The 26,319-nt window shown below is 41.8% G+C and overlaps 1 protein-coding gene across 7 annotated transcripts in view; it reads left to right on the plus strand.

Annotated features, from left to right (window-relative positions):
- LOC111263286 (galactosylceramide sulfotransferase) overlaps positions 1-25,818 on the plus strand; it is a 45,344-nt gene extending 19,526 nt beyond the window's left edge. For 5 of the 7 annotated variants that reach the window (XM_022838235.2, XM_022838234.2, XM_022838237.2 and 2 more), the window contains 9 exons: positions 6,213-6,353; positions 9,432-9,593; positions 13,398-13,556; positions 14,952-15,083; positions 20,193-20,338; positions 20,579-20,804; positions 21,191-21,331; positions 21,548-21,728; positions 22,249-25,818. In XM_022838235.2, the coding sequence (XP_022693970.1) occupies positions 6,304-6,353; positions 9,432-9,593; positions 13,398-13,556; positions 14,952-15,083; positions 20,193-20,338; positions 20,579-20,804; positions 21,191-21,331; positions 21,548-21,728; positions 22,249-22,407 (1,356 nt within the window). In that variant the 5' untranslated portion in view covers positions 6,213-6,303 and the 3' untranslated portion in view covers positions 22,408-25,818. Of the gene's footprint in view, positions 1-6,212; positions 6,354-7,715; positions 8,218-9,431; positions 9,594-13,397; positions 13,557-14,951; positions 15,084-20,192; positions 20,339-20,578; positions 20,805-21,190; positions 21,332-21,547; positions 21,729-22,248 lie in introns of all 7 variants that reach the window. The other 2 variants (XM_022838238.2, XM_022838239.2) reach the window with 2 other exon arrangements.
- The last annotated feature ends 501 nt before the right edge of the window (positions 25,819-26,319 follow it).

Consider the following 26,319-nt stretch of genomic DNA (forward strand, 5'->3'; position numbering starts at 1 on the left):
ATTTGTGAACAAAACCAACATGAAACTACCATTATTTCACCTGTTGAAAAGAAAATCTGTAGACTCTTCGACAGTTGAAAAACGAAACGCGTATCAATGTCACTGTCTTCTTGTTGTTGTTACCCTTCCTGCTCGTCATTTATCCATCAGTGCATTTAGTCGTTCCCTTAGTAGGTGAGCACCTGAAAAGGCCGGATGGTCATCGTTAAATGCACACACGTCCTGATCGACAGCGATGACGCAAATTGGCGATATACCCGCTTAGTATTCACGACGAACCTTCATCACCTGCATAAAGCCGCCAAACGGGCAGGACAAGCAACATCCTGTATTAGCATATTACTCCCCGTCAGGCGTCCTTTCTTCAATTCTGAGACTGTAACAAGTTCAAGAGGGACAGAATAATTCGTTCACTTTTCCGTTGCCGTTAGAACCCCACGTGTGCGGCTGCTGTACCCTGACCCGTTGGAACGCGGCAAGCGTCTTGACACCCCACTAAAACAAGTCGGGTAAACTGACCCTAAAAGAAGATGCGCGGCTTGTTGAAGACAGCCCATATCGAGTTAGATGAGACGAAAGATATTTATCGGAATTGGATCGTTATGGAGTTGTAGACCTTTGTAGGCTGAAACGAAAGCGCAAGCAGTCTCTTCAGTTTATGCCTACATAAAAACACTCCCCTGTCACAAAAGAAGATGTTCATAGGCTGTAAGAAATTCGGCTTTTAAAAGGGTACAAGCGCAACATTTAACTAACGCAACCATATGATCACGGATACTGAACGTACTAATAAATGACATTGATAACAAATTGTTACGTTCATAAAAAACAATAAATTTAATATCAATTAAAACAATAAATTTCATTGTTAAACCATTCACGCGAGTATTATGTAAGACCGTTTCAAGAAATTGCGAAGTATCTCTTCGAATGGGTTTGGCGAATCATTAGCAAATACTCCTAATTTAGCCCATAATTATATAGGCTATAAATAAAATTATCTAGGCTTTAAAATAAATTCATCAACAGCATTGCCAATTTATTCCTTCAGAATCGTATGAATCACGAATACCATGAGTCCACCTTCTAGCCTCTATGTTTCAACAATTATGTCCAGTATTACCGTTAGACATCCCATCAAACGTCTAGCTACCTAAACGAAACAAAGCCTATCTATGTCCGAGTTCGGACCTAGATCACAACAGGTCGCCCACCTTCTAACCTAATCGAAGTTCTTCTAATTTACATAAATGTTTCGAGCTGCACTTGGATAACTGCTGTTAAGCACTGCTTAAAACAACTGAGCGACTTCCGACATAAAGTGTGTTTACCAGGCTTCTGTGTTTTTCCACCTAGTAGATGATCATCTAACCACTGCATCATTCCGAGGTCAATCTTTCCTAGCCTAACCTATCCTGGCTAGCTAAGCCTAAAATAGGCGGACACAACATTAGAGATTCGACGAAACCTATTTGCTCCGCGCGCGAATAGCTTTCGCGCCGCTCCCACTCCCGCAAGCCTACCAAAGACAACCAATGAGCTTACACGAAGGTAAAAGAGCCAGCTAGATCCGCAGGAGAAATTTATCGACAAAGCGAGAGAAATGAGATAAATAGCAGGAAAGCATCATGGCCAAAAACGCCGACGCTATGCCTCCGAAAGAGGGTACGTCCATTAGCCATCTGTGTGCCCACGAATGGCGATGGCTTCGCCAACTGCCGGAATGGTGGTACTGAAGGTAGTAAAGACGAAGCAGTTCGTTAAGACTCTCGATTCCTTGACGTTGACAGGAGAAGTCGCTAACGGGGGCTGCGGACGGTTCGCAAGAGGTATTAGGGGCTTGGCGCTCGTATAGCTTAGTCTCGCAGGCTTTGTAGGCTTTTGTCAGTATCAGTCAAGACATGAGAGGATAGGTATGCGAACGAAAAGATGTTAATCAACTACTGAAAGCCCACTCGAAGAAATTTTGTGTGGAAACGGGCGATAGATGTGATTGGCCTGACCCTAGACGGGGGAAGGGAGGCGGCGGGGGCGGCAGGGCAGGACGAATGGGAATAGCTAAATATTCTCGACGGCGTACGCCAAACGATCATCCCAATAGGGGTAATCGCGATAACGCGTGGTTTACATAGGAAGACAGCAGAAACGAATGGACTGAGGTAGAATAAAGCAACTAAAAGTGGGGCAGTGCACATAATAACAATCGAACTGTCGTTCGCTGCGCTAAACGTGCTAAGAGCGGTGCACGTATGTACGTGCCGCCAGATCTCTCATATGGAAACAAACAGAATTATAAGGACTCACCATTCGTGACTCTGTAATGACTGTTGATACCTGATGTCAGTTAGGAGTTACTGAAATCAGAAAAGCAGTTGATTTTGAGTCGTTTGTCGTGATTATTTACTTCGGCTCCCAGTTTAGAGATATTTAAATTTAGACGTTCTCCAGTAGCACAGCAGGCATCCCAGGGGTGCCAACTTCACTTGACGCTGGTAGAAAAGTCACAGTAATGAATATCATTGTCACAACGAACTAGGAAACATAGACAGGCAGGTTTCTGAACTATGTTGAGCCCGAACGTCTTTGGTTCAAAGCGGCCTTGCGTGATATAGCTTGCGTTAATACAAAAAGGAATAAAAGAAATAGGTTTAGTAAATCTTGCTTATGTTTATTGTTGTGCGGTGCACCCTCCGATGAGTCTACGATTGAATTACGAATTTGTTTGTAACTTAAAGAACTGGAGAGCACGTGGTTTTATCAGTAGAAATCATCATCTATATTAAACACTATTGCAAGAACATTAGTTACCAGTAACGATTAAAGCTATGTAAAATGTCGTTGTGATTAATTGTGGGCACATTTAAACCATGAGGCTCTCTGGCATCGTCAGTGGCTCGAGCTATCTTACGTTTTTGCTTCGACCATTGCGTGCTCACATCTAGTTTCCAGTCAAGTCTTTTCATCGTTCATGTATGCGCTGCGTGCAATTCAAAAATGCCATATGGAATTATGGCCGCGTTAGCCACACATCCAACAGGTCGAGTTATAAATGATGCGTTTCGGAATCGTCCTATATTTGATAGCATCACCGACGGGCAGCAGTAAAGCGGCAGAAGATGGCAAATTATTCGTTCTCTTTGGTCTTTATCTCGCCATAGAAATTTGACATGGTACGTGCCCTCGGTCGAATATGTATGTGCCGACACCCTGTTACCACAAATCAGAAAAAGCTGTGCTGTGTGTATTGGTGCTACGGGACGTCTCGTCGTATTGGCGTCAGGAAAAGCTAGCAGGTACGAGGACTGCTAGGATCGAATAGGGTGGGCGATGTTTGTGGATGGCCGTAAAGACGGATGCACGTTCCCTTTTGCACAAAATACATGTTCCATGACGCACGCTCAATACGCCTAGAATACATGAAGAATTTAAACTATTAACTAAATATTAAAATTATTAATTATAATTTTAGCTAAAATACTATTTTAAATGATAAAATTATTCATTAAATGATTAAAAGAATAAGGTTAAATTGCCCACACCCTTAGGTGTAGGCGAGCCTAAAAAATAACTTAGCATTCAATGCCCTATAGTGGCCTTCATCAGTGGTACTCATATTGTAAAGCTGTAAAATGACGAAAGCTACTATTTGAACTTGTAAGCTTGTCGAACGTTAACTCGATCGCAATCAACTTTAACTTGTGTATTAAAGAATGGCCGAACAACAAACAATTGCTTTCATCCAATGTATGTACGTACACATATATGTATGTTCGGTATAGAGGACTTGATTTTAACGCTCCAGCTTCGATTATCGAACAGTAGAGTATTCTTGCTCGCAGCATTGGGACGCGGAATACGTGAGGCACTTTGAGGTCCGAAGATTTTTGTTCTCGTCCACAAAAAACACTTTGACTTCATATTAAACTCAATCGAAAATCTAGATTTTCTAGAATGTGTAGACCATTTTTGTTGGACGGTTTCATACGTACAAACCTGTAGAAAATGATGCCATTCTCTATTTCATGCACTCTTATAGAAAGTGTCATAAGAAATTCTATCGGAAATTTCCGTTACTTAGTTCTCCGTTATACGTTCTCTCGATTTTACTGCTGGAAGTATGATTTCTTTAATCTGCTGACAGAGCTTTGCACAATTTGAGCTGAAATTTCTGATCAAGCTTAGTTCGAAAGCCATTTAGGATTCGATTGGCTTTTCCATTGACGACCGACCAATCCCACAACTGTGCTATAACAGTTCGGAGGTAGTTTATGGGAGAGTGGCTGAGTATTCACCTGTAGTATTTGCGTGCTTCACTTCATTGTTCTTTTTTTGTTCTTCTTTTTCCACGTTCGGCCCGCATCATCGGTGCGGCCTCTTGGCACAGCGAGGGCAACCAGCATATATATGCTGATTTTAATCGTATTTATTTGGCCGACAAATATGTTCCGACGGCTGCCACCATTGCTGATGGTGCTGTTACTAGCAACTGTCGTTGCGTCTGTGAAAAGCTGACATAGGGTAGAAAATAATTTAGTAGTATAATAGAAAAGCTATAGAGCCGCATTAGAAGAGAGCATGGATTGCTAAGGCCATTGAAACGCTACGTGGATTTTATAGCGATTAATATAATCTCGCTATATATATATATATATATATGACCTCACTAAATGACTTTCCTTTATTGATAATATAGGGTGAGCATATGAGATTCGAATTCAAAATGCATATATAGGAAATATGCCAGTAGTTGTGCCTTTTTTGTCACAGCAGTATAGCATTACACGTGGTTTTAGTGGGTCCATGTCTAGCCCTCACATAATGGCTGAGTATTGCTTATTGATCAGCCTTCATGTGGACCTCATGTGGAATGGCATACGACTGAAGGAAATGTTCAGCTCATAGCGATGAGGACCTAAGCAAATGAATGAATACAATACAACCTGTGTTGACAGGTAACGTCGTCTATCGTCGTTGCTCTGAGTCGGACTCTGACCATAATCGCGTTATCTATTTACTAAGTAGGATTGAGGAGTAAAAAAAAAAATAGAAAAGTTTTCAAAACGTTATTCAGATAGCAGTAGTACAAAACAACCAATCTGAGGGATATCCGTTTCTATATGTTAACATCGAACTTCCAACGAAAATCTTGTTTGTCATCTGTTTCGAATCAGTTTTTGCTGCGTTCATATGTACGTACGTTCACTAACTAGGTATAATCAGTCTATACATGTATTAATAGCCGGAATGACATGTGGCTTCATGTATAAAAATTATGACTTCTGAATGACCTCTTAACTTGGATCTTGACCCCTTTTTTATGTGGGTCTACGAGAAGTTATTTCAATAACACTAATACTTGAGCGGATTGTTTAAAATCAAGGCTGAATTTGTGTGTTCTTATTGCAGGCAGAGGCATACCTGAAAGATCAGATATTTTCACTGCAGGCTAGTGCATCACAACTAAAGCGCTGAGAAAGTATTCAGCAAGAAAGTTAACGTTATAAGTTGATTTCCCTAGATGGATAGACGAATGTCATTGTCCAAGGCGCGCACATTTGCGAGTCTCGTTTTGGGTCGAAACTTTCGGGTGGTGACACAACGTCAACTGTTAACCGTCTGTTTATCCCAAAAAAGTTCGTCTCGTATCTCTAGAACCAAAGTAAACTTTTCCTAAAAAGGTTGATTCCTATATTCCTTGTTGTTTGATAGGTTATTAAGGCAGTGACGTCGGTCTTATGGTACGTCAGATTCCTCCTTCCTCAATTAACTACATCTTTCCGTCACAATTCAGGACGGTTGCCCTTCTATCCGGCCTGTTTGTCAACGGATTATCTAATCGAACTATGAAGAAAGACCAACTGTCAATCAAAACCAACACTTTTCCTGTTAACTCGACTAAAATTGATACTTTAAGGCCTAAATTGATATATGCTGAAGCTCTGCACGATCCAATATCGGCTGGCAAGGTGAAGGAGGCCTTTTCAAGGAAAAAGAGGCACGCGTAGAATAATGTATTCAAAGCTTATTGTAGCGACAGCTTGCGGAACCAGAAACTGCAATAGAACCTTGAGCGGGAGTTTGGCTTGTGGTCATTAATTAAAAAAATATCATCACCAAAGTATTAATTTTCTCTATTTAGCTGTCACAATATTATATATTTATCCAATAACTAAATTGTTTTGACATTTTGTTTGTGTTTCCTCCTCACTTAGAACATCGAGGGAGTACGGCAGTCCAATACGGTGTGGTATAAACGAACAAAAAAACGGGGCCTTCCGGTTTCCGGCGGCCCAAGCGGCTTTCATGAAATCATCAAACAGCATAAATACTGCTGCCACATCACACCCTTACAGGTAAGGTTTGTCGTGAGCGGTAAATAGATGCGCCACGTCACACGCTCATAGCTGTTTTTTACTTGTAGAACGCGATGCTTTTGGTGCAGTTAGAACAGTAATGGACGAAAATGCGCCTGGGCCACCTGGGCTACGAGTGTTACTCGTAACGTTCGAGTCATCGCTACGGGCACCAATGGGCACGTCAAAAAAACAACTGATTTCCCTATAGGATCCATATTAATCTTAGCTTACATTGAACTTATGAGAAAGCTTTAATTTGTTACCTTCATCAGTTGATGTATGTATCGAATTGACACATATATCACAGCTTAGTTTTGCATTATAAGAAGGCATAGTTCGATATAGAAATATGCCTATTTCTACAATTAGCACGGTACGGAAGCGTTTAGCCAGGAAGTTTTCGAAGGCCGGTAAAGTTAGGTTAACCGAAAACTGACTCAGAATCTAACAGAGTTAACTAAACACTGACATCCGTATTTCTCTGTATATGTCTGGCCGTCCATGGATCCGGACACTCTTGGAACGCTATGAAACGATCTTATATTGTCTATGGTTTATTGAGCAAAGAACGTAGTAGGTAAACAATTTACATATTAATAGAATCCGACTTGTACAGGCCTCGATACGCGATGAATCTTTAATACATTTGTGGTCGACTATAATTGTACATATGTACCCCTTTTGCAAAAATCTAATAAATCATTAAATTACCGAGGCTGACTGTAGGCTTAATAATGTTTGCCGTTACGATTTTTAGCACAACGACGACCCAAGCCAATAGCAACAAGTGCAAGGAAAAATCCTTATTGACAAAATAGGCGAAGTTCAATTGTCTGCGGCAGTTTTTTTAGACGGGGCCTTCCCATTGTGTTAGCTCTTCTAAGCATGGATTTCTAGCAGTGGGAATTCATTTGGATGCTACGTACTAATAGCTGCTTCGCCGTGCAAGCATATAGAATGTTCTGTACCGTCCTTGAATCGGCTGGAGCCTTTCGCGGCAACATATATCCCTATTGTTGGCCTGATTACTATTGGACTTAACACTTGAGTGGATGTGATCCTGTCCTTTATGATGTAACACGCATTTTGCCTTAATAACCCGTGATTCCGGAAATTCTAAGCGTCAAATCCGCGTCAGCAAATTGCCGATTACGTTGACTTACTCGTACCCAATAAGGCGAGTCTTTGCGAGTTAATGCGGGCTTAATATACACCTGGATACTCGAACAACATTTTTCGCTTACAAGAACCACTCTTACCTTATCCCTAGACAGACTAGGAAAGTGTCGTATAAGTAAACATTCAGGTTGAGCTATTTGTATAATTAATTTTTTTTTCTTAAATTTGACGCTGATATAGGGGATACGCGTGATGTTCTTCACACAAAAGCAAAGGTCGAAACATTACAATAAGCCTCATTACCGGGAATTTGGACCCTTGACACGCCAGAGAAAAGAAGATTAGTTTACCGCGGACACCGATGTGTCCAACATAAAGTAATTAAGAAGCACACCAAGCCAATTTCTATATCGGCTGTTTACGAGTTCTACACGCGAAGGAGACAATCTTATCAATGAGGCCGTAAAGAAGGCGTCGTCGCCCGTGCGACCGCTTACGAAATGTCCTTTAGACTAAGTAAACGACCTATTAGTACGCCGCATAGCTTACCCTAGCGCTGGGCATTTTCCACCCAATCGATGTTCGTGACGGATCTCGCTTACCGGATAGGAAGCAATGGATTACAATTAAAAAGTCGGTGATCGAATCTTCAGCTGCTCTATTCGAACTTTTGCTCGCTGTTCGACTGACGCCTTCGCCGAGTGTGCAATATGCAATAGATTATGGCCGCATTCAAACCAAGGTAACTAAACCACACTTAATTAAGTGGTCCACAATGAAAATACGAGCGATACATTTTCAAAGCAATCCCCAATCAAGTGAAGCTGACAGTGGCCAACCTCACTTGCTATGTATTGACTGAATATATATATTCGAGGTTTATGCCACTGCTTTATAGCTCCCAACGTTAATCGAAATATATTTGAACCTAGGCCACCGCGCATTCGCAATAAGCACGTGTGTTACCGTTACGTTATCACGAAGCCAGGACGAGTAGATTAACAATTAGGACCTAACATCAAACAAGACTATGCCGTAAACTGCCAAAAGAGCTAACGCTCGACTAGTGTAGTGTGCAACATAAATAAGAACACCGGAAGAATCGTTCCTATTTATTCTTAAAATCATCGCTGACACATACAAATTCTGTTGCCCTTTGCCCACTCGTCCGTATAAGTTGAAAAGCTGTTCTGTAGACTCGCTTCCGCCATTTGACCGGAGCTTCGAATGGTCGGCCATTACCACAGGCTCCAAAATTCCCATTATAGTCTCGGCGGCCATTGAAAGGAAGAGCATTATGAAACCGAATAAAAAACCAGTCGCTCAATAGTCGGGGTCTTCATCTCGCAAACCGTCAGTTTCGTTTGAAAAGACCCGGCTTAATTAAATGCTAAAACATTTAAAGTCAGCTTCGTCTGCTGTGTTGCCCACGACGCATTGCTAAGCGTTGAAATTAAACGTCCGTTCCACCGTCATTGTCTATTGTTTCATGAACATACCTATAGAATGTGTTTAAAGGTTGGCTAGGAGCCAAGTTATTGCTTGCCCGCGGCGATCTACCATGGTCAAGCAGGTGGTTAGAGATTCATTTGTATAGCGGCAGCTTGTTTGAGCACCAAAAGGAGTGGCATGTGGTGTTTCGGTTCGAAACCTGGCGTAGACATTCTTTATTCAACGTTGGAAGAAGCCTAACATCTGAAGTAATGCCTAACAACAACAGTAGACATGAAACTATTATTAGGAAGAATTACGATCATGCTTTTTACATGCTGCAATGATGTGTTGGTTACCTAGTTGCTTGCACAGTATTGAAAGATATGCTCCTGATTTACAGTGAGAAATAGCCTTTTATCGATTTTGCGCTTGCGTAGCGGTTCGTTTAGCTTCTTCATACTTGAAGACCCATACAATTACTTCTATTTATTGATGCCCTCGTACATTTGTGTTACATTTCAGATTATTAACGGGGTCCGGAACAACGGGCGCAATCGCTGGCGCTGGTGGCGCTCACACTCCGTCGGTGTGGCGGTCTCGGCTGTGGGCGACGCGTCGCGTGCGACTTCTATTTACTGTGTGCTTCCTTGTTGCAATATGCTTCCTGTTTAGCGCAAGCTATACGTAAGTTATCAATGGAGCGCATATTACCGTGGCCTAAATGTGTTTGTAGCGTCGGTGCGCAGTAAAAGTACCCCAGAGAAAGCCATGCAAACTTTCTGATGCAAACTAACGCCGTTTTCTATTATTGAACATAGAATAAAAATAAGCAAAACCTTCTAAACAGAGATTAATGACCGAAACAGGTTTGCTTTGCATTTTCTCTGTTGCTATTTACACTTGCTAAAATGATCAACATATGTAGGCCTAATTCAACTAGGAAATTGTATCCTCGCAAGCGTCAGCTTTTCGTAGAATTTATAATTATATGCCGATTTTACCATATATAAACATTTTTTCTTTTGAAAATTTTAAATCACCGATTGGCTAGTATACGTATTTTGTCACATGTAATTTTGAGTGAAATTTTATCTGCACGCATAACGAGATTACTGCTATTGCAAAGTGACAAGCGTGTAGGCCCAAACAATGTGGCGTGGCCTATTTTCCAGTCCTGTTAGCCATTGTAGTAAATTTTTCAATAGTACGATTCCTACGAATTGTAGCTAGCTACGTTAAATGTTTGAAATTCTACGTCCGGCGATGCCACCAACTGTTGTTTCATCTATCCAAGATTATTTACTAATTAGCTGCTAGTTATTTTCACAATGAGTTCCAAATAGCATGAAACTGTTTCTTGATATGCCCATGGAGCAAAATACTTCCGAGTTCGCTTGGACACAATAAAATTGCTTGAGCCTATATTATTCTAAACATGGCAATAACGTACCGGATGGCAAATGACACGGATTGATGAAGTTATTTTTAACTTTTGAATCAATAGCAAATCGAACTTTTTCGAATCTTATTAAAGCTCGATTTATTTCCTGACCGCTTATCTCCAGCGCTTACGCGTATTAGACCTCTTAAGGGAATTTCACTGACTATTTACCGTCAACAGCCCGCGACATGTTTTGGTCTTAGAACATCAGGACATCGACGCCTCTATTCAACGTTGATTTAGAAAACGACCGACCCCATCTAAATTACAGCAATATACGGACCCCAAGCGGCAGCTTCAAAATCGTCTCAAACGCATTGAAAAATGAACTTATCCTCTATTCATTTTTGCTATCTGCTGGAACATTTTTTCATCGCCTTTTTCTATGCTGTTGAAACGAACAATGATTCATTTGCACGTATGCCTTCATAAAAGACAAGCGCGCCTGTGCCCTCTAGCAGATGAAAGGTTTTGCCTTTATTCATAGTTTTATCCAGTAGATTTTGTGCATACAGGAGGGGCTGTTAGGATAAGCTATGCCCCGATTTCCGCTCTGAACCCTAGTCCTAAGGCGACTTTATAGTTGGACAGCACTTGTGGTGGCAGCCCAAACAGCTATTATGCCCACTATTTTCCAGCACTTTTCTCATCCTCTTCGCCGTTCACAGCAAACCTGCACCATCCGTCGTACTAGTAACTTTTCGTAGCTTCGTACTGCTACTTGACCTAAACGAGTTGATTGTCACGAGAGTGGAGGTATGCCACTTCTATCTTTGTCTGTGCACACGCCCCTCTAAGTCTATATGCATAGCTCTGTTTATCGTGAGATGCACACCTCAAATTTCTGCCGCTCTCTTAGGTTGGTAGGCAGACAGCGGGCCGCTGGCGGCGTCAGTTTTGCGCTTCTCAACCCTCTCACGCAGCCTAACGCGGCCTGCGCCGTCTCCTTTTCGTTAAGTGGCAAACCACAGCTGTTCCGCAGCCGCTCCAAGTGGTGCTGATGTTAGCTCATTTGCCCTATTCTTCTTTTTATCTTCTGGGCACTTACGTACAGCGCTAGTTCGTGCTCTATTCAGAGGCAACGGCAGCAGCAAGTAAGAATTGCCTCAACAAACATTAGCTGATGGCCAGAAGCATAGAAAACTGAAGTTATTGAAGGCAGGATAATGGGTTAAGAACGAAAAGTATATGCAAAGATTTCCGCTAGCAGTTTCTTAGGGATGCGACGGGCTGTCACGTGTTGGCACTACTTGGCTGTAAATTACGGGCGATCTTAATTCGCCTTCCTATGGTGTACGTCTATATGTGTACGAGTGTTTATCTCTAAATATATTATGGTCATTTAAAGTGCATTATCTAGGTTTGAATTAACGGAACACCTCGCCCTGCCCCTTTCTGCGTGCAGATGACGATAAGAAACTAGAAGAGACGACGGCAAGCAAATATAAGGTCAACGTAAACGTGCTAACAGTAGCCCCTTGCTTACCATCTAATTGTTAGTGAAGTATGAAAATTTGTGGGGGCAAGAAATCCGAGTTGACAGCTTGTCCTGCTGCCTGCTAGCGTCAATTATGCAATGCTAATGACAGCAAAGCTAGGAAGAGATAGATAGCATAGAAGGGAGACACAACGCAGAAGAAAGATAAAGCTTAATCTGGACCTGTCGACACTGACGGATAATCTTGGACATGCCTGTGTCAGAATCAAGCCCAGGCGAGCTGCCTTAGGGCGGTGTAGCCGTATTGCGAAGTGGTGGATAGAGGGCGATCGGCTATGAAGACAGCGGTGATGGAATGATATCCGAGAAGACCTTCAATTACAAAATATATTTATGTGCATGTTAGTTAGTATACCGTAATAACTGTTTAAGAGAACTAGACATATGCTTAGTTTTAAAAGTAGCGCAACGAAAATCTGTGGAACGAAGAATCTGCCCAGATTAGTTCTGGACCTAGGCAACGTACCCGAAGACAAGGAGTAGGAGCCGCAAGAACTTCGTCTGCTTGAGAAACTCATATAAACGAAAGTAGGCCTCTAAATTGACCTCAAGAGACGAAGGGATGGAGGCACAGAGTGTCCAATTGTACGGAACCCATTGTAATACAGTTTTACGCAATTAGTCTGGTGGAAGTAAAATAAATCTAAAAAAAAGTTGAGCTAACTAAAGTGGAACAATTACGTGGTAAACGGACGACGCAGGTGACAATGTCTCGAAATTCGAAATGCAATCTCTTATCGTCACAAAACGACACGTAAGAAAAAGCGGCAGAGATTGGGTGGCCAAAGAAGTATGCTTGCGCATAGACCGCAAAAAAGTTCTCGTTGTTGATTTCCTTTCATTTTTTCATTTCACTTGGCATTCTACGTGGTAGGCACAAAACTCTAGTCTTGGTCTAGTTTATGGCAAACTTTATATGCTCTTATCAATCATATGTAGTACTTGACTGACCCATGTAATTAATGTGAATTATTAATCATTCATTCATTTACATTTTGCATACATATTTAATATACTAAAGGATCGAGGATATCTACACAAAGTTCCTGACAATTCCTGACTAATTAATTTACCTTACACATACCAGCAAGGATCTTCGTTAGTTACTATTATATACCTTACGCGGTGATTTTCAATGAGAGAATCAGCTACGATTTAAGCACAACTGGCTCCAAGTGTTTCCGATAGTTAAACCCAAATATTACTCCAGCGTACTTCCGATATAATGAAATGATGATGAAACGATGATTCTCCCGAAGACCGAGATCGAGTCGCGTACGTTGGTTTTGCGCATGAACTACTTAGAGAACAAAGATTCTGGTCTTACTGACTGGACAATTCATACCGTGATTTTGAAAACGTATACCACAACTCTCGCTTAATCCTATTTACCACTGAGCTTGCTTTTTTTTTGTGCATTGTACCATAATATTAAGATATCTTGCGACTCTATCTGTCGGAGACAAATGTACACCAACGTTTCGAATGGATACGTACTCACATATAGTTTCTAACGGGTACTCTGTTCGTTGATTGAATCTGTTTGTAGCGCGCCGCTTATCGGCGTGGGTCTCGAGGAGTCAGGAATGGTCGTTCTATTGGGAAATGGCAGCGATCAAGGAGTATACTCCTGCAGGCGTAAAGAACACATTTTTTTCATGAAGACTCACAAGTGTGCGAGTTCTTCCCTGCAGAATGTATTTTTTCGGTAAGTAGACAGCTGCTCTTCAAACGATATCAGACCGGGATCACAACGATACCTGTTTGCCGCTGTACTACAGGATGGATGCTGGAGGAGGACGAGTCTTTTGCAATTAACCAAAAATTTTACTGAAGCAATCAGTAACAATCAGACACCTCGTGATAAACCTATAAATCTATTGTATAACGCATTGAATTTCATTCCTTATCTATCCCATTTTAATCAGCCTCATGAGGCTGACATAGTAGTATCGGGGTGGTGGTTTGATCAACAAAATCTTTGGAACAGCTAAATCTTACCATTGGTATTTACAAATTTCGATATTTATATCGGTACACGCTAAGGTTGATTACCTACATGGGTGAATAGTTAATATGTATTGATACCGATATTTAAGGAAGTTCCCTATTCAATTCATCTCACGTAACTTTTCAATAATAACATGAGTAGTCCGTTACCTACAATACTATAGCAGATGGCTGACCGATAAGAATCATCGTTTTGTTGACCTGTTTCTTACTGAACATGATCAATAATTTAAAATCGTATTCGCATTATATTACCCATAATGATCTTGGAAGGTTTAGTCGTCCTGTCTCCATCTAGTAAGGGAAAAGCTGTCGCGTACCTCATGATGGAGGCAACTGATATTAGATGTCACAAGGCTACCAAACCTTCATGTCGATGATCATTGCGGTCGTGCGTTTCTCAATAAATAAACTTGCTCCCTTAATAAAAATAAAAACTAAAATAGGTCGCTAGAATGTCCCAGCGACAAAATGAAATACTCAACGCTTTGTACTCTCGTCGAGTTCTTATGCCCCCATTCCGTAGTGAAGAACAGCACCTGCAGTATATAGTGCTAACTATCTTCAGTGTAAGGGGCGACTTCAGGTGAAGGACATGTTGTCAAATCGACTTATGTCGCAGCTGTCATACGTTAAAGTGACGTAGGTATTGAGTGGCCTTGTTTGGCTGGCTAGTCCTGCATGCAGCAGCTAAACACTGCATCCCAACTACGACGTACGCCTGAAAAGATAAAGTATATCCGCTTTTCTAGCTCACATTTATAATACAAAGAGAAGCCGAACTTCGAAATAATATGGCGACAGCTGCCTGCGCCATAAATTCAGATTTGACATTTCATTGCTTCTCCGAGTCTGGCAGAAGTGTTCGCTCAATGAAATGCAGCCAGCCATAAAGAAATCACTTCAATATAAGATATATAATATAACACAATACTTAAAGTGACCTAATCTCAATAGAGACTTTTGTTACTCGTTCCTCTGTTAACAGAGTTCAGCTTAGTAGTAAATGTCTTAGTCAAGGCAGAGTTTAGTCTGATGCATGAATGTTTCCTGTGACATTGTCTGTATTGTTGCTCTTCGATTTGAATCTCAGTTACGGGGACAAACACAATCTCACAATAGCTTTGCCGTTGACAAATGCAAACTACTTCGGGCATCCAGCTTTTTTTAACCGGTCTATGCTGCAGATGGAGACTACACACACGCGTCAACCGATTGTCTACAGGTAAGATAAGCTACTTTTCTTTGTTTCACCTTGCAGATAGCTTGAATTGAACGCCTACTTATGATTTCGCACTGCAATGCATCGAGTTTTATTAACATCTAACATTATCCCACAGTAAACATCAGGCGTTTTAGTATAGAAGATCCCCTTGCGTAAAATGTATTGCCAACTATAGCCACTCCTCTTAGGCACACCTTAATTTGACGTTTTTGTTCTTCATTCTTAACTGTCATTAGGATGGAGATGGGAAAGAAGAAAGTGTTCTAAGCCACTTGAAACGATAAAGTAACACAAAATGTCATCAAGTGCCCACACCATATTTCCCTACTTTAAAAGCGCCCGGTTTCCTCCTTGATCGTTGCCATGGGTACTGTGGACTCGAACAGAGCCTGCTCGGCCAAGGGGCCTGAAAAGACGGCGCAGCGATCCTAGTAGGGTACTCAGATAGAATCTAGGTTACGACTTCACGCAAAGCACGCGCCACGGTCCCCCTTGCTGGCCTAGCATTTTGATAAATGGATCATTGAATTGAAACATCAAGTGCCACATCGTATTATGCGGTTGACTACGTGCATTATGAAACTAAGGCTCGTACTTGTGTTGCTACGAAACAATGCCATAAACCTGTAATGTACATGAACGCGCACCGTTCGATGACTACGAAGGAATTGAGCCAGCTAAAATAGGATCAGCACTTAGGATCTGAAGGCCCCCCATCTCCATTCTACCATTCACAGCTCAAGTCTTGGGAAATCGGCCAAGCAAGCTAGTCGAGTCGGAGAAAATCGCACCAGACCTATTTGAATTCGTTTGAGTCAGTATAGAAACAAATGAACGACATTTATCTATATTCGATCTCAGTTCCGCATCGGTGTACCATCTTACCTCGATCTGCATTCGTCTGGATCAGGGGAAGCAGATGACGAGACTAGCCTACATATCTAGAGCCAGCTCGCAGGCTACGTATGTAGAGAGTGCGCCCATACGGCGTTCAGCCAGTGAAACCACACCGAACTCTGTACGAGTATCGAAGGACGTCTGAATGCAGTAAAAGCCTACCCCTTTCTTACGAGTCGCGGTTCTCCGTGCAGTATTGCCGTCAGTCGATTTTTGCGTCGAGGAGTTTTTCAAAATTTTCGCCCAAGATAGAAGAATTTCGCTGATTGAAATCGATAGTCTTTCAGTATGAAGAAAAAACGGGTCACACTCGTCCAAACTCGGCTTTCGGTATACAGCCACAATCATACGTTGTAGTTGACCCGAACTCATCAACGCGGACATATGTACTCGTGAGTTTGTTTCTGACATGCGCCGGTATTCACTTAAATGGAATCACAGAACTTCTCGTAGTGATGATGCAGTGAGGCAGTCAAAATTTTTGAGAAATCTTGGCGGAACAAAGGCGACGGACTTTATGCTTGGGCTTTTTACAACGCGGCGCTAACCATTGCGAAACGTGACGGGGAGCGTTGGCAAGTGAGTGAGTATTGCAACGCAAGCGGTAACATCCCGCTTTTCCCGTTACCTCTAAAGCTGCTAAGTTCGTCATCGTAACACGGATATGATAGACTGTTGGCTTGGTCCGTGACGCCTTCGCTTACGAATATTATCATTGTATCATGTCTTACTCCCGTAGATGGGGATACGGCGTAGTGAAATCTAGTTGCTCGTTGTTTTTCTTGTAGACTCGATATAGCACCTTTTTTTCAGGGAGTTTATATAGTATAAGAGAACAACGTGCGTCTAGAGAATTTATTCAAGATAAATTAAATTAGCTCGTTTTTAAGTTGTTCGTCAGTAATTTCCTTAACTTATTGCTCCTTTTTATTATTTCGTAACCAATAAAGGCATTCCTGTTTACCAACTCATTTTTTCTTTCGCGTGTTCAAGGTGGTACCTTCGTGGTACCATGCTGCATGTGCATAATAATTAAGTACTTTTTATGTGACTCGCCTTTATAGGTGTAAATACATTACTAGAGAGAAATCCAAACCCTTCCTCTGATGTTCTTAGTGTACTGCAGCCTATTGTTTCTAGCCAGTTCACTATATATAATGCTCTAATCTAGTGTTTGCTGATCACTGGAGATGGGTAGTTGAGTAAAACAAAAAGTAAAAATGTTCTGCTGTGAATTTGCATGAGCACCGCCGGAAGCCGACTCATTTCTAGGTCAGCCTCTTGCCCAATTACAGCGGTAGAGAACAGACCGGTGCGTCGGAACAAAAACCTCGCCCACTGCGATTCTCTGAGTCTCGTAGATCTGTAGCTTGGCCGAGTTCAAACATATTCTATTGGTGTCAATTTGGATAAGCGTTACAGGACATTGTATGAAGAGAGCTTGATGGCCGGATTATGCCTGAAAAAATTCTGAGGAAGACATCGTCCTCTTCGCTTCGGAATATCACCACCGGAGTATATGTATATATATATATATATATATATATAGGGTGGGGCAAACATCTTTTGAGAAATATCACTTGAAATTTCTATAATTTTCACGGAAAATTTTTACGCGTATTTTTACTACCTTTTACACTCTTGTTATTTTAGCAGATATTAAATAAGGACCCTCAGACTTTGAAATGATCCACCCCGTACATATGTTTTTTGGAAGGCATATGGTTCTCGGTTGTTTCGCCTCCTCGGCTTTGTAATCTATATCTGAATTCTCAATTCTGAGTGACTATTTTGAGTCAGTCAATTTCCAATTTTTTCCATGGATGGCCATCCTACCCAGTGCATTTATCCTAGTCCTCGTTCTTTCTTCGCCTCCGTTCGCGGGCTGAGCTCGCCAGTTCGTGTCACCCCCCTCAACGCGTCTTGCCTTTTTCTGTAGCTACGGCTCGTAGAGGATCCACTCAAATAATTAACACTTCTTCTGATTACCACCTGCAGCTGCTCACTGTCGCTCTACGTCGTTCGTGGATGATCACTTTTGCTCTTACGGCTCATCATTTTTTTCGGCTACGCAACTATGCGAGTGGCGTTCTGATTCGATTAGACGGCACAGGACTGTGCAGTGCCAATGCAGGGGCTCGATTACCGAAGCCACGTCTACTAAAGCTGAACATATGCACAAACTAACTCCCGTTTCTACGCTTTACCTGTTCCACGACCAGCTAACACGGAGGCACCACCATTTTTCCTATTGCTGTCACACGAGTACTGTGCGAGTTTTGCGTTAAAGTTAGAGACACCTCAGCAGCAGCGGTACACGTAGCAACTCTGAATCGCTATACAGACGGTACGAGCTGCATGCTCGATTAGCGGCTAAATCATGACGTTGTAGTGGCCCTTATTCGAGGCTGTACGCCAGACTGGGTGTGTGACTCGGTCTGCCTTTAACGACCGAGCAGATAATGGCCTTCCACTCCTCTGACACAAATAGAGGCTGTTCCACATACGGAAAATGTCCACGCGTTGGGCCCACACTGACTAGGCCATAGTAGCTTTCTTCTCTCTTCCTCTCTGGCCAGATGCCTGACACGAATCTTTATCGTGTATTGGCGCTGCTTACAAACATTCACTACGTTTTATTTTGTTCTATTGCCAATATGTCCAGTCGCAGCAGTGGCAACGCTGCCGACTTCATTGGCAGTGACAGCATATAGTAAAGTACAGTCATGCACTTAAGGTCCAGAGTGCATAAGTATCTATGTCTAGTTTTCTCAGCGCTTCTTGCTGGCCCGTCCTGTTAGTTAAACCCCTACTGCCTGCACTAAACTAATATCCTATACTAACATCGTACCTCATGACAACTAGTATTTCGATGTTTTTGGTGTTCCGCCAGCTTAAAGCCTTCAACACGTTCGCCGGCTATTCATCGTCAGGGGACCGTTGGGTGTGGGCCGATAAAACAGAGTCAGATACTCCCCACGCTCCTCGTACGGCACGCGCCACGAACGGACCGTAGCTGCGACAACGCCGCTTTAAGAAAAAAATGTGTTCATTTTAGCTACTCTCACTTGTACTACGTTAGCAAGTCCGGTCTGGTCTGGTCTGGTCTGTTTGGCAAAACCTGTGAAGGATAGTGGGTGGATATGTCCTACTTAGCATGTCGACACGTAGGGGACATTAGCCGTCCACATAAACTTATGCATGGGGAAGGGGCCGCGAGGCCGACAAAATGTTAGGAAGGACACGGCTTGAAAATTGCCTTTAATGACAATTGGAAGGTACTTCCGTTCCTCTGTTCGATCAGTTCACTTATCCACCGTCGAAAATGGTTACGACAGCGCGAAAAGGGGACGAGAAATGTTCAGTTTTAGCTAAATATAACTCTAAAAGTAAAATATGTATTTATACCTAAGTTGGCAGGTCGCGAATGCGTTGAATATAAATCGCACGCTTGAATGAACGGTCCATTCCAGATTACGTACTTTGAAAGAGCTCATCGTTTGATTAAAGAGCTCGTGACGGGCCTCGACGGTTGACCTGCGTCAGGCCGCAGTGCGTCGGTGGCTATTACATTCAACACAAGTGTGTCGAAACTGAAATGTCGATTTATGTTGATCAGGCCGATTAGGACCCACGTCATTTACCCTATGGCCCTATCACCCTACTGGCTGAAACGACAGCTTAGAACTTATCGATAAGTAACGATGCACTATTGTGGCCATAAGATGAATAGGTAAGGTCATAAGTAGACATAAGACAAACTTGTTCCGGTCAAAAATCAATTTTTAACCAATTCTTGCACGTATTCACCCAGCGAAACAAACAAAAACGCCAGCAAACTCTGGTCCTTAATAATCTTAATGTATCATTGCGGACCCGAAGCGTGGCCTGTGCGTTAACACAGACAGATAATACACTGGCCTTATTATCTCATTATGTTGATTGCGTAGTAGTTATCCTTGTGACAGATATGAATAGGCATTGACGCATTTGGTGTGATTGATACGTTCACTGACTACCTCGAGAAATTTCAATGGCTGTTCGATCGGTGTGTCGTAACTTGCTTGATTCCATGAAAAAAAGTTTACCTTACTTTTTGACAGGCACCTTGTGGAATCAAGATGTGTGGGTAAGTGGAGGTTACCGTATCAGCGTTGGTTGATGAAACAGTCGAAACTAACGTAGATGGCTTGTTTTCTTGTCTTTGCGCAGTATATTCGCGTCACATACGAGGTTCCATCATGGTGAAGTCCGAAAGGTGATGCCGACAGACACTATCTATATTACCATTCTAAGAGATCCAGTGGGTCTCTTCGGTTCGATGTATTCGTATTATGATCTTCACACCGCGTACAAACGTAAGTACGAAGCTAACTGCATCGTCACACGCACATTTGTCTGATTATATATATTCATATATATATATATATATATATATATATATATAATAACATAACTTCTTCCCCAACTGGATAGCGTAGCTTCAATGAATCGGAGCGAAGAGTCGTCGCAAATGAATGATAGCAGCGGTTGATGTACAATGGGGCAATGCTTCTGGTAGAATGGCACCCTAATTTGAATTTATCGCTCAATTTTAGTATCTCTCCAGGATCTGGTGCAACAGCATCCTGACCCATTAGACCCGATTCATCGCAATCGACGTTACAATAAGTTCGGACTGAATCAAATGGCCTTTGATTTGGGTTTACCGGTTAATGCCTTCCGCAATACGGTCGCCGTTGATCAGTTCATACAACGTCTAGAAGAAACATTCGACCTTGTGCTCATAGCTGAGAGAATGTCAGAATCACTCGTTTTGCTCAGGTTTGTTGAGAATACCGCACTTATACATTAGCCTAATGATGTTATAGAGAAATTACCTGTGAAAAACCTGTACTTGAAAGATTTGTGAGTCATCCCTGTTATGTTTGTACTTAGTGCTATAGTCAAGACCCTGTTTATCCCAGTTGAAATAGCTTTGGTCATATATCAGGGGACTAAAGACTAATAGGATAAGTATATACTTCGTTTTTTATGCACAGTACTGCCGCGAAGCATTGCTTCGGACGGCTGGCTCTCAAAACTGTGGATTGCGTGTACAATACACTGAAGTTCGTTGAAGTTAGCTGAAGTATTGGCCCGAGTCTTTGAAAATAACATGGCTTATTACAGGCTGTATGTACCTATTCTATTTGCCAAAAAATTGGTAGGTACCTGCTATGTTGGGATGTAGACGACGTGGTCTTGTTTAAAAAGAACGCTCGATCGACGTTATTCAAGAAGAGCGAAGAACAACTCACGCCACGTGACGTCAACACCCTTCGGACGCTTAACGCCGCGGACCAACGAATGTAAGCTGAGATATCATTGAACATGGAATGCGCATTTTTTGCCATCTCCTCTCGTCTCTTCGAGACTAGTAATTGTCTTTGGACAGTCTTCGAGGCGGCACTGTAAGGTCATATCTTTTCAAATACCTTTTTGGTCTTGCTCAGTGGAATCTATGCGGTAGTCTTCCTGATGCGTACAAATATTGACACGTTTGAATTATGGCGCTCTTGTCACAGTTATGATTACTTCAACGCCAAGTTAACGGAAAAAGTAAAACGATTTGGAGCGCAGCGTATGGCTGATGAAAAAGCGTTATTGGATACGCGATCCAAATACTGGTTTGAAGAGTGCGTCGAGGACGTGAAAAAAGTAGACAACGAGGAGACCGCGAAACGGATGCACATCTATTCCAAAAAGGTACGTTCGTATCTACGGAGTTATTGTAAAAATTAATCCAACACTGAATATAAATTCCAATGTTTTAGCCATATGTTGTATATATATATATATATAGTGTACAATTCGAGTGGCCTGGCGGAGCTTGGCGATTTCGTTGAACTTGCCTGCGTTTAGCTTCATGAGCCTGTTTCGATACCTGGGATAGAAAAAAATCAAAAGTTAACTGTTGAATTTCCAGTTTGTTCTCCAGGCGCCATAAGATTCGTAGGCCCTTGGGTTAAAATTTATGAGGCTTCAAGAAACAGTACCATCTAACGTAGATACTTACCAAGCCGACTTAATCGGCAACCTAGTTCGTTAGCAACTGTTTCCGTGAAAGTACAAAAGCTTCAAAGCTGTCCTAACACGTGTTGTTCCTTCTAGTGAAATACACTGAGGACGTTTACGCTAAGGAATTGCTAGCAAAACTTTTTTAATACTAGTTCGCAAAACACATGTGATATTTACTATCTATGAACATGCACTATTCTGTTCTAAGGTGATGTACTTCGAGGAAAAAGACGGCGCCGATCCTGAATGTCAGCGGATGCTTCGAGAGGAACTCGCCTATATAGCGCTGCTACGCGAGAAGCAATCGTACATCAATTACAATCTTACCAAAGTGACCGGAAATACCCTTATAAAGCGGCATCTTTAGTCGAGATACAATCCCCATTACAAAGTGCGCTTAGGGTGAAATCAGGTGTGAGTGGCTGCTCTGAGGAAGAGGGCCTTAGACGAAAGGAGGAAGACTTCACACTGTGATGTCTGTGCGACATCGTTGTGAGCATAAGAAAACGTTTCTACGGCAGAGAAAGACAGACGATCTCATGTGTATAGGATGACCGTAAGAAATGACATGTGATACAAAATCCCTCTCCAAATGCGATACATACACAGGGCATGTGGATTAAAGAGGAGTCTCTCACTAATGATGCGGTCCTAACTTGTTTCGAATTGAAGGTACCATCTTTCCAAGTCTGTTGCTTAGAACCCGCAACCTGGCTGTATCTATACATTGTCTTGACAGACGTACATGTCCTTGATTTCTGGCCTGCTTAGGATCCAGAGGAAATTCGATATCCAAATATCATACGACTGGGTTTCGGGGTAGTGGTATGTTAAACTAGGAACTTCTGTGTTAAGATCTTAGAAAAATTGTGCGAATTCATCACAACCAGGCGTGTTGATTAGAAGATGAAGAGCCTCATATGTCTGTGCCTAGATAATGGCAAAAATAATTTGAGATCACCAAACATCCATTGAAGACCAGCAGAGGCATTGAGAAATTTTCGACCTGAGACGGGTATATATATGTAGCACACTATATAGCAAAGATAAAGCCATAGAAGGTTCAACGAACAGGCATAAACAGGCCTTCAGCAAATAACACAGCAAGTAATCTATTAAAAATAATTGTTAAGTCTCCTTATAATTGACAATTAGTGCAGCATGCAATAGATAATACGAATGAATCGTTTTTATAGCCATCTATTCCATTTCACCATAATAACGTAAAAAAATCGTTAAAAATAAGTTTCGGTGAGAAGAAATTAGCGGCGCTATGGCATTAGTGATCGTAATACCTCGTGCCATTGCGTTTCATAATGTTTGTATAAATGTACGTTCGGAGATCTTGCGCGATATCAATGTCAGTCCAGCTGTAGTGGACAAAGGAAAAGGAATTCTCCGTTTTTGGCATCGAAAAAATTGGCTGTCCTAAGTAGCTACACAATACAACAGGTACGACGATGGCCTTAGAAGGCAACATTCCAAAACATTGAGATATCCAGATGAAAACTGGGAAGTAAAGATGTTGCTAATATTTATATAACACAGTGACAGTATATGTATACATAGGAAATGTATATTTTTTTTAATCAGTTGGGTCGCATCGCAGATGGGGCGGTGGTGGAGTTCTATCGGGGGGAAAGGAGGGTCAAGGAGCGGATTGTGATTGTTGTACGAGAATGATGACGCCTACTATCGTTGTTATTATTAATTATATTAGTAAAGGTAAATGATCCGCAACAAATTACAGTAGTACACATTGTACTCTGCGAATATAAGTATCTTTAGCCGAGTATGCAACAACAGATTAGAGCAGTATCGCTATAGCGTTAGATGTGGGTTGCGTCGGAAAGGCTCGACCCTGCGCCAGTCAGTTAAGCACGCTCTGTTCTTTATACTCTGTTGTATAAAAAGGTGAATGCAAACAACCCGTCGAACGAAGTATAGTGATTCTATCAGCGGCCCTAAATGGCCGAAACCACACAGCAACAACGCTGACAACGACAACAATGCGCGGCGTTTAGAACTGCACGGAAATATCATTGCAAAAAACCGGCTAGGGGAAGAGCATCGATGAGATCTGAACGGTCTAAGCCACTTACAACTTTCCAAATTAACAGCGATAAAATAAACTGTCTTCTATTAACATTCTATTGTTATTCGAAATACGGCACTGGACGAGAGTACAAAGTTCCTTTGTTCAAACGATCTGGTGCAAACTTTGGCAGGCGGCAAACTTTGTCAGGTGAAGGTTACAGGTTACCGATAACAGTGGTACCGTTCTGAGGTGTCACGCATTCAACCGACCGAGCTTTTTCTATTAGCAGTATACTATAATATTTTGTACGCATTGCCGATTCTTATCTACCGCAATGGATAATTATAGATAAGCAGAACTTTACTATATTATGGGTAAATACACACCTGTTATCTTCATATTTTCCATCCCTAAACCGTTAAGCATCGCATCAGACAGCTGGTTTTCAGCAAGAAACGGAGTGCATCCACGACCTAAAGTACAACCCACTACCCGCTGGCTTACCATGAAGTTATACGTCTTGGTCCCGCTTTCGTCTGCTGATGAACACAAAACAGGTAGAACAAAATGGCAGACGCATAAGTTAATGCTCGCATGTAATATATTGCAACTTATGTAAAGCGTTATCAAAACCTCATTTCACTGGTGTTAGCTTTATTCTCTAGTTCTATATTCCATAATTACCCCTTCTCCAGTGGAATGCGTTTAAATAAGCCAGAGCGAAATTTCAACGTGTGTCCGACTCAACGGCACATTTGCAAGATCAGTAGTAGTAGTAGGCGGCGGCTCATCACGAGGCTACCAATGTTATGAATCGAACACCAGCCGTATTTTAGCTTGAGTACAGTAAATCGTTCACGTTCTTTATAACTAAATTCTGATAACCGAATGGTATCTACTCAGAGGGGCCTTTGCACAGGTTTCAGGGCTACAGGACAACGAATCCTCGAAAAAAGCGTCGGTTCAAATGCATACTACACAGGGACGCATAGCGATCCGCTAATACAGGTACAACATGCGCGTAATGGGAACACTAAAAGGCAGACACGCTAAAAGGCAGAAATGATGATGTACAATATATATATTCGAGTGTCGTGAAATGCAGTTAGGCCTAACAGAACAGAGCTTTTTTTGTTTTTTGGAACTTTTTTTGGAGAAAAACTATGGTGTTCAAGTGTACAAAAGCAACAACAATCTATCAAGAACTTTCACAGATCGCTGCTAACATATGTCAGAGAGGACAAAGTATTCAGGGGAAGATCGTCAAGAACGAAACATCGAAAGTTAGCGTCGGCAAGTTTTGTTTTCACAACTAATAGAATGAAAGTTACATAACGCACTAGCGACGAAAACATAGCAAGGTAAGTTGACGAGAAATTCGCTCTAACAGTATGAGATAAGTTAACAACAAAAAAAGTCGTGAAGCTGCTTCGAGAGGTCAGAACGAGTAGATAAAAAGATAGATTTGTGATCAAGTAGAAGATTAAGTATGATCACTCGGTCTGTAGAATGTACCTAGAGATGTGATAGCCTATCTGTTTACTACAAATAGTGGCCGTTAGTACTGAGCAAGACAAGAAAAACTAGCATGACGTGTACTCAATGAAATGAGACGAGGATGCAGATAGTATCGAGTAAATGAGTAGTTGTGTATATACCGCTACCAATTATACCGTCCCCAAAAAGAACAGCATTGATAAACGGTAATAAATTATTTCCAACTTAATGAGATAATTTTCATTCGGTATATTTCTTTACAAGTAATTTAGAAATACAGATTGTATTTTTAGACGACAATTCATACGAAACGCTTGATAACTATAAGGATAGTGGGTTATAGCGCGCACAACTCCGGCACGACAGCTATCGTTGTTGTTATTACTACCTGTAAAAATCAAACGTTCTTACAATTATTCGAAGTTATTATCTGGAAAAGTATGACGTGTTGTCGGAGTCTGGCGGGTGGTAGGACGATCGGATGCTGGCTTAATTAGATCACGTTTTAATGTCATTAGGATTGTTAATTTCATGTTTGACTTTAGCATGTTTTCCTCTCGGGCCGCCTGCGAACCGGGTGTTTTCCAGTTGTTTATTTTATTTATATATATATATAGTTTATGCAAGGTACTTCATCGGGGCTCACTGAGAGTTACATGTCTTTAAAGCTATTTATCGATTAGATCCAAGTACTGGTTACGTTTGTGAGATTAGTCGTACCCGTCGGCTGGGCAGAAGTTCGAA

Source organism: Varroa jacobsoni, unplaced genomic scaffold (genome assembly GCF_002532875.2).
Source record: "Varroa jacobsoni isolate VJ856 unplaced genomic scaffold, vjacob_1.0 scaffold_753, whole genome shotgun sequence".
In the NCBI taxonomy this organism is placed as follows: domain Eukaryota; kingdom Metazoa; phylum Arthropoda; class Arachnida; order Mesostigmata; family Varroidae; genus Varroa; species Varroa jacobsoni.